Below are 9,133 nucleotides of genomic sequence, written 5' to 3' on the forward strand. Positions count from 1 at the left end.
CAAACTGCTGGCTTGCTTCGTTAATACTTCAAGCAAACATAAAAGAGAGCCAATTATATATTGATCAAACACAGGCTTACGCAGCTTCAAAATGAGAATTTTGAATGAGATTTGACATCCTGTTAGCATGGGCCCTTTTGTTATATTTCAAATGTTTAAGACTGTCAGCTCCTCTTCCCCTAAGACATGCCCAGCATTTTTACCTCAAATCATTGGAGCTAATCTAATCTAAGATCGCTCACGGCAGCAGACTGGCAGAAGACATGCAGATTGTTACTTCTGCACAACACACCATTTACCTCATCCGAGTAGACATCCCCAGCTGCTAGTATACTTCCAATTTGAACTTGCATTTAGACAGTGGATAATTCCACAATAAAGCAAAGAGCCTTGGGGAGGAGGGAAAAAAAAAAAAATCAGGTTTCATAAATGCCATTACACAAGTACTGCGCAAGCTACAAAAACTGCAACCAAAGCTAGTGTAGCCAGTGTGACTTCTTTAAGACAGCAAGGCTGCAAGTCCAACTTCAATTCTCTAGTACCTCAAGAGCAGCTAGTACTTCAGATCTCTTTATACAAGGACTCTGAGCACCCACAGAACACACTGGGTTTTAACAGGTTCAGAAACAGAGATGTTATCAGTATGTGTAGCCATAAAATTAATGTTCTTTCCTGGTTTTCTTATGATTAAGAAATTTCTGATGTTTTTGCAGAAATATCTGAAATCTACATTTTCCACTGAACAGTTATCGCATACAGAGACCACAAACAGCGATGTTTAAAGTCAGTAAAAAGGTTAAGGAATACAAGTAGATATGCAGCCACTACAGGTTACTGTTTTGGAATCTGCAAAGGCCAGCAAGGTCCTGTAGCAGTGAGAAAAGGTGTTAGAGCCTCCTCACACTGCCTTTAAAAGCAACGGAGACACCACCACTAGCCCTTTTCTGTTTGTTTAAAAAAAACACACACACAAAACCCCCGATCTCAAAAACTGCCTTCAACCTGTTCACTGGAGAACTACTTCTGCACTGCAATTTACCTGCACTGTGTGTACTTAACGCTTACTTACTTGAACTTTTGTTCTCCAAGTACTTTTATTCAAATACACAAAACTACTAAGTCAGAATCACCCTTTAATGCCACTGTTTTATTCCTGCTCTCACACATACGGGCTCCTTCCAGGCCAGGTCTAGCGTCTTTCTGAGATTCCTATCACAACTCTCAAAACTCAGTGCTGGAAACAAGAGCTGCAAGATCTGTCCCTCCTGGTCCAGGAGACCCCCAGGACCCAGTTTCCTCACTCGCCTCTCCCTCCCTACTCACTCCTTGAGACAGAAACCCAGTAAGGGTTCATTAACTCTATCCCAGCCAAAACCAAGACAGAAAGAATTCTGTTCCCAAGAAAGCCATTAGGAAAAAACAAACACCACACACACACCACACACACACCCCGGGATTTTGCTGAGAAAATGCTGCTACCCAGATATTTGCAACTAATGTCCTGCTTCTCATCTATGGAAAATTATTTTGGTGGAAGCATCTCATTAGTAACTGGATATTCAGAATGCTCTGCTTCTATCACTATTTCAGGCACACCAATGAATACGTCAGGAAGGTCAATGAAAAGCCAGATTTTTAGAATTATTTTGATACAGTGGCACAACAATAACCTTTTAATGCCAAAATGGATGCATCAGTGCCATAACCTGTAGGTCTTGCGAAGTACATATCACAATGTTGGCTGTTGCATATCATTGGGAGTACAGCCTTGCCATACACAAGCCTGAGCCATTGTACCTTCCTTAGGTTTCCACTGGAATTTCCAAATTTCAGCATAACTAAAATTCTGTTCTTAAACAAGAGGCTTTTCAGTTTCTGCTACAGCAGTACGCAAGTTATAGCTCTTCAGGTTCCAATGGCAATAAATGACGGCTCTGTTGTTTTTGTTGGGTTGTTTTTTTGTTTTTTTTTTTTTTTGGGGGGGGGGAGGCGGTGTCAGTTGGTGTTTTAAACTTCCAATAGACTTTAAAACAGAAAAATCAAACACTCAAGAGCTGGAGTAATCATGCTTTCTGTCATTTGGCAAGACACAGAATCCTCTGATGACATGCACCTTTATCTGTAATCAGCACCCTCCAAACCTACTCCCTCATGAGAAATCAAGCATAACAGCACATGCCCCCTCTATTTACATATATTATTCCAATTTGTAAGTCCAGAATAAAAGCTGATAGAGATCTCTGGTGTTTTGCAACACTATTTCCACAACCTCCTCTCTGCACTTGTCAAGGCTTCTGGTAGGAATGAAACACTTAACTCAGCTTTGCTGGAGGCTATGAAAACAAACCAACATCTGTGACAAGATAACAGAAGATCATGCCAAATAAAGTCCAAGGGCTACAGGAGGACTCACTCAACCGCATGACCTTAAAAACCTATACACCAGGTGAGAAGGGAAGGAAACAGATGGGAAGACAGTTACGTGAGTGGTTTACCAGAAACATTTAAGAGCTCAAGACTTCATGCCATACAGCATGCATACCTCATTATGTAGATATAGTTTAATTAGAAACTTTCTAACTACTGTGGTAATGAATCCAAAAGAGACTCAGGGCATGTATTTTAAGAAAATAATACCACATATTACATACATAAATAAAATCTGTGGCATTTAGAAGTTCCGTGCTATCGTTGAGAGGAGTCAGAAGCCAAAGGCTTGCATGCCCACACTGCAGCTCTCTCTGCAGGCCTGTATCTGCACCAACTGCTTCAGTTCAGAACTGTGACAATCAACAGACATGAACATTCAGGAGAAGCAAAACAAAACAAAAAAATCCCTCATGTCTGAGGGAAGACAAGAGTTGTTTGGAAGTTTACACTGAAAACTAAAACAGCATGAACTTCACAGCTTGGGCAAAGGCTCCATGCAGAACTAATTAAGAAGCTCAAGTCCAAACCCGTTGTTTCGCTTCTTGCCAAATAAAATCTCTCCCCGAATTCATTACCTCTATTTGTGGCACATCCAAACTGAACAGACCTCTCAATAAAAATCAGTTTGATTTAAACACTGACAAAGCAATCTACAACCTGACATAACTCAGTCAATACATACCCTTATTAACACGAACTGGAACTAATCTGGTATCAACCTTATGAAAGACCCAGTGTTTAAAAAAAAATAGTATCAAAATTCCTAAATGTGGGCTTTTCCGCATGCACTGCAAAGCCTGGCCTGACTTCTAACAGAAGCAGCCTAACTTCTAGAGCAGAACAACAGTCAACCAGTTACATCAGTCAGAAGTGACTGCTCTTGATAAAATTACAGGACACTAAGCTCCTGATTTATTTTTGCCTTTGACAACACACGATGCAGTTTATCTACTTTGCAATAAAATTTCCTTATTGGTAATCAAGAAATTCCATGTCCCCTCTTCAAATACTGTGAAACAAGAATAGCAGCCATCTTACACATTAACCAAACCATTCATTATTTTATCCAACTTAAGTACATTCTACTTTCTCTTTTTTCCCTACCAAGGAAATAAATACTCCCGATCTTTTCAGTTTCTCTTTATACAAAAGTTTTTGAGATAATCACCATTCTAACAATATCCTTTTAACCGGGAAGTAGGAACTGTAACATACTGTACTAGAGATTAAGCAAATCAGTAGTTTACTGGACATCCACTGGTTTTCCATCATTCTGCCTCTTGTACAAGTTGGGCTCTCACGGAAAAAATGTAGCTATTGATTTGACTGATTGAAGCATTCAAGGAGAAGTCCAGCGGATGAATATATTTCCATCATTTCAATGTATTAGTATGTCCAAATGAAAGATTCTGGCCTTCTACCAACAGCAAAACTTCCACCACAGAACTGAATATAGATGAAATAAAAATAAATTTCAAAAGATCTCCAACTGCACTTGTGTTTGGGACCTGCATCACTTACCACAGTTTCTGAGTGTGACTAGGAGAGCACTAGCTTGCTCACTGTTGGTTCCCACCAACACTCTCACCACTCAAGTCTCCTTCCAAGAGATTAAGAAAAGCTTCCAATAAAGCACCAGCGATTGTTACTACAGTTTGAAACCTTCAATTGTATCATTCTTGACTATTGTAATATAGAAGTTAGATACATCCAATAGTTTCTTATTCTCATCCAAACCACATCTGATAAGCAGGAAAAATGAATATTTGGAAACATTCCAAATTGCCACTGAACCAGACAGTTGCTTGCTCCACTGAATAGGCTTCTCTCTCAGATTTCCAACCATATCTGCACCGTAAAACGGCAGGGAGAGAGAAGAGTGAACAAAAGAATGCACTGAAAGATCAGTCCTGTTAATAAAACTGGGCACCAGTTCGGCATCAGCACATGCTGCCAGCTCAAAAAGAGTGTCTACGTGGTGTGTTGCACCAGGCTTTCACAAGCTGTCCCAATGTCCTGCATCTCAGGCCCCCCATACCTGGCTCTTGGTTCTAGCGAGCTTTGAAGGCGCTTGATCCAGTCAATTACAAAGAAAATAAAATGTGCATGTTAGTCCAACAAGCTAAAAGCTGCTGGCATATATTCCAAGTCCAGCATAAGTCAAATAGGTAGGGTTAATATCTGGGTTAAGCAATATTCCTGAGGGAGCACTCAACTGGCACACAAAGCAGCTTTTATGCAGGAAATAACTGTCATTTTCTGGACAAAAAAAAGAGCAAACTATTCTACTACTATCAGAGACAAGCAACAGCTTCTTTATCTGAAGACTGATGTGCAACATGCCATGCCTGCATTCCATTCCCAGTGTCTGCCATTAGAGTCAATTGCCACCTTGAACACCTTTCTGCTATAAAAATAAACCCCATCAATTCACATAGAGCTTGCTCTAAGCAGGTTTTAGAGCGCACTGCAGGTACTGCACTGATGAAAAGACAGCACCATTCAATAAAAAGCCAGGAAGACTCAACCACAGAGACCACAGACTTCAAAATAAGAAGGATTAAAATAAAAGCCTGCAAACAGAATGCAATCTTGCTGCAGGCAATGCACCAGGTAGAGCTCAGCTGTAGTGCTTTACATCGTTACTCAGCTGATTTGATGTTCAGACGGGTCAAGTTTGGCAGCTAATATGAAGGGACGTCTGTGGAGCTGTACCTCATGATCCTCTAAGACAGACCAGTCAAGGCCCCAAACCTCACCTTACAGCAAAGGGCACTACAGGGCTGGACTGGCAGTTTTGCTGGAAGAAGGCATGAAATCCAGGTTACACCCTCACCAGCTCACTAAAGCACTTTCTACAGAACGTCCCTTTCACTCACTAGAAGGATTGTCACTCCATCAAGGTTCCTACAACACTGTCCTTCAGAACATTCCAGTGTAGCTTTAATGGCATACAATTAACATCCTACAATTAGGGCGCACAGCTGCTATCTGGTTTTCAATTGCCACACTGCAACTCAGAGGCAGCTGTAAAAGCCACCAAAAAACAAGAGGTGAAGACTGAAGTCATACCTACAGACACCACCTCCTACTACTCTTAAACTGCATTTTTATCACCAACAGCTTTTGAACATACATTTGCACAAGCTGAATTATTTATTTTCTTTCTTCTACTCAGACATCTGTATGTAGGTGTCATTTCAGAAAAAGCTGCTCCAATAGTCTTAATAAAATGTTATTTAACACAAGAATTAGAATAATGTAACAAAGTTAGCTTTAAATTTATAAAGGGGAAATTATGAAAATTTACTAAAAGAGAACAACTTCATATCTATTGAAAGTTTGAGCTATACAAGCACTACAAACAACTCAAAAATCAAGCTGGCTATTCATCATCAGTACACACCATTTAGGCAATACTAAAACAATACAATAATGTTTTTTCAGCTTGTTCATCTAACAGCATACAAACACTGAGCTGTTTTATATACTCCCCACTGCAAGATACAACATATATCCATACGTTACCATAGCTTCAGGAAAATGAAGTGTTACTACATAGTTGCTTTTGCAATTTAATTGATTTCTTTGGATAAAGGGTTAACTTCAATCCTAATCCCATCCACATAATTTAAAGTCACATATGTGCAAGTACACTATAAACCACAAAAGCATCTATGGATGTTTCTGGTTTACATATCTTACTGACTGTCCAAACGTAGTTACACGGTATATTTAAAACAGAAAGTTTTCAGTAATCTGGAAGGGAAGAGGATTTAAAAAAATCACATACGCCCAAGAACCGAGAGGAAATCCTACTGTAAAGCCTCCTCTTTTAAACCACACGCCTCCATTTTTCCCCCAAATTTCTCAAAACAGCACTACCAGGAGCAGCTCTAAACACACTCTCCCAAACAACACCAAGCAGGCTGATGATTTCACCGAAATATGATGGAATATATGCTTCAGCAGTATTGTGAGCTGAATTCCCTACATGTTGCTGCAGTCCAACATACTGCAAAGCGCCTGACACAAACATTAGAATCGCACTCAAATCTTTCAGTACCTCAATCTATTTTTCATATTACAGGTCTCCTTATTGCCACTGAAACCATGACTGGCTGTACAGCAAAGTTACTACCTGCTTGTAAAGAGACTTGGGGCAATAGCTTATCACATGCACAACAGTTCATCCTTCTTTCCCTCCCAGAAAACAAAAGCAGAATTCAGGCAAGGTAAGAATCTCCCCTGTGATTAGTCTGAAGGATCCAAATGTAAAATTTGAGTAGAAAAGCAGTTAGCTAACTCACAGCAGCAAACAAAATTCATGCTGAAGAAACTGTGATGCAATTAAAATCAGCGTGTTTAAGACACAGACAAGACACGGTGCAACCAGTCCCATTACAGCCTTTCTATACGTACCGGCTATAGCATTTCTAGAATTAAAGCTTATGTAAACAGAACCAAATCATAAGTCAGCCGTGACTGACCACAGCCTGCTTTAAAAGTTCTCTTTTTAGTGTATCAGCTATGAAAAATTACACTCCAACTTCTAAAATGCACCTTGTTTGAGTGACGGAGCACCACTATAACAGAACAAATGGATGTAGTTTGAAATATAGGACCTGTTACAAAGCCAACCCCTGCCTCTCTTGCTTCCTCTGCTCCTTACTTCCTATTGTTCTGCTGTTCGGCAAGTGATGCCATGTCATGGGCGAGGGAAACCTAAATGACAGTTTGCTAGATTTTTCTTTAACACATTTAGGCAAAGAAATTCATTTACTCGGGTCTGTACCGAGAACTGGCACATAAAAGCCCTTTTAAAGCATTCTAAAACCCCCAACGGACCAGCAGAGTTAGGTTCCAGAGGCAGCTAGAGAGAATACTTAAAATGGTGACTACAAATAATAAATCAGACAAAAACGCATTATAATTAAATAAATTCAAACCCCGTTTTACGGAGCTGCTGGCCAGGCTGAACACTGAAAGTGGCTACTGATTTATTCGCAAAGAAGACCCGTTTTCGTCAACTACATGTATTTTTCCTCGGAACCTGCCCCTACCGAAGCGCTGCTCCAGCATCCCGCTGCAGGGACGAGAAAGCTCCAAGCGACCCGCGGGAGCCGAGCACACCCCGAACCGCGAACCACGGTGCTTAAAACGGCGGCAGCAGCAGCGGCGGCACCAAGCGGTACAGCAGGTCGGGGAAGGGCGGCACGATCGGGGGGCGGCGGGCGCAGGGCAGGGCGGCCAGGGCAGGACTGATCGGGGCCAGGGGGTGGCGGAGAGCCCGCGGCGGGTGCAGGAGGGTCCCGGCTGGTCACTCACCCGTCCTTCCGCTTGGCTTTGTAGACGTGCCCGTAGGTGCCCCTGCCCACCTTGCAGCCCTCGTACTCGAAGAGGTCCTCCACCCGCTCGCGCTCCCCGGTCAGCTTCACCTTGAAGTCATAGTCCATCTTCAGCGTCCGCTGCGCCGCCCGGACCCGGACCCGACCCCGGACCCGACCCCGACCGCGGCGCGCCCCGCCCGGCAGCAGCTGCAGCAGAAGCAGGAGACCGCCAGGCCGCCCCGCGGACCATGCAGCGGCTGGCGGGGCTCCTGTCTGCGCTCCCGAGCCCCCTCCTCCGCTGCGCCCTCCCTGCCCCGCCAGCTAGCGGCACAACAGCCGGTCTCCCGGGCGGAACACGGCGGCTGCGCCTGGCCGCACTGCCGCAAAGAAGCGTCGCAAACCGCGGCCACCTCCCCGGCCCCGGGCGCGGCGGGCAGTGCACCACGTGGAAGGCGGCGGGCTGCGACCTCCGCCTGAGCCCCGCCCCCCCGTCCCGGCATCCCCCGCGAGCTCCGCGGCACGCCGGGAGGTGTGGTACGGACGGGGCGGTGCCGCGGGGCATGCCGGGAGCTGTAGTCCATCCGGGGGCTGTGGCGCCGGGGCCAGGCCTGGCTGGGGCAGCAGCATCGGGACGGGCAGAGCCTCGGGTCTGAGTGTTCCCTAGATCGGGCTCCCGCCACTGGGCACCCACCCGTGGGATACTCCGGATGAGCCCCTTGGCTTGGGCATAGGGCCGTAGGGCCTGCCTCGAGCAGTCACCACACGCAGTGGTTGTCATCAAGGAAGGGGTTGTTACAGTGAATATTGGGGTCCAGTTCATCTCAGCTGACAGAGCTGCGGTTACCAATCCCGCACAAAACCAGACAGGCATTTTATAGAATAGAGAGCTTGTAACTTCACCGGAATTGCAACAATCTTTACAGTACAGATCTTGGCATTTTCAGTAATCATGCACGTAGGCTTCTCATTTCATCTCAAGAGCATGACGTGTGTAAGTGGGTATTCAAATCTGTGAGGTAGGATAAAATATCATAGAATGTGGGGGCTCCTGAAGAAGAAACATTTTCTGGAAACTTCTGAAATCATCTCCGTTTTCACTTGCAAATCTCCAGTTTGATTTACACCTTAATTGACTCCTGAAACTGGGGTAGGGGTGTGCCAGTCTCCTGAGCTGGCATCACTCAATCAGACTGGTGTCCGGTGCCCACAGCTGGACCTTCAGTATGTTGCTATGTAGTTGTTAGGGACACCACGTATGTTGGATAAGGCAATTAGGCAAGTGATGAAAAACATATGCTTAATCAAGAGAAGCCACAAATACTGTTTGCCCACCAACTCAACTAAAGCATACAAGAACATTGCCCAACGCCTCA

At 44.1% G+C, this 9,133-nt stretch overlaps 1 protein-coding gene across 5 annotated transcripts in view; it reads right to left on the minus strand.

Moving 5' to 3' along the window:
* CDK8 (cyclin dependent kinase 8) overlaps nucleotides 1-7,915 on the minus strand; it is a 74,770-nt gene extending 66,855 nt beyond the window's left edge. For 4 of the 5 annotated variants that reach the window (XM_057399577.1, XM_057399578.1, XM_057399575.1 and 1 more), the window contains exon 1: nucleotides 7,759-7,915. In XM_057399577.1, coding sequence (XP_057255560.1) covers nucleotides 7,759-7,886 — 128 coding nt within the window. In that variant the 5' untranslated portion in view covers nucleotides 7,887-7,915. The remainder of the gene's footprint in view (nucleotides 1-7,758) is intronic. The other variant, XM_057399579.1, reaches the window with a different exon arrangement.
* Nucleotides 7,916-9,133: the final 1,218 nt, after the last annotated feature.

Source organism: Pezoporus wallicus, unplaced genomic scaffold (genome assembly GCF_028554395.1).
Source record: "Pezoporus wallicus isolate ANWC-B61680 ecotype Strahan unplaced genomic scaffold, APGP_CSIRO_Pwel_v1 scaffold_6446, whole genome shotgun sequence".
Taxonomy (NCBI): domain Eukaryota; kingdom Metazoa; phylum Chordata; class Aves; order Psittaciformes; family Psittacidae; genus Pezoporus; species Pezoporus wallicus.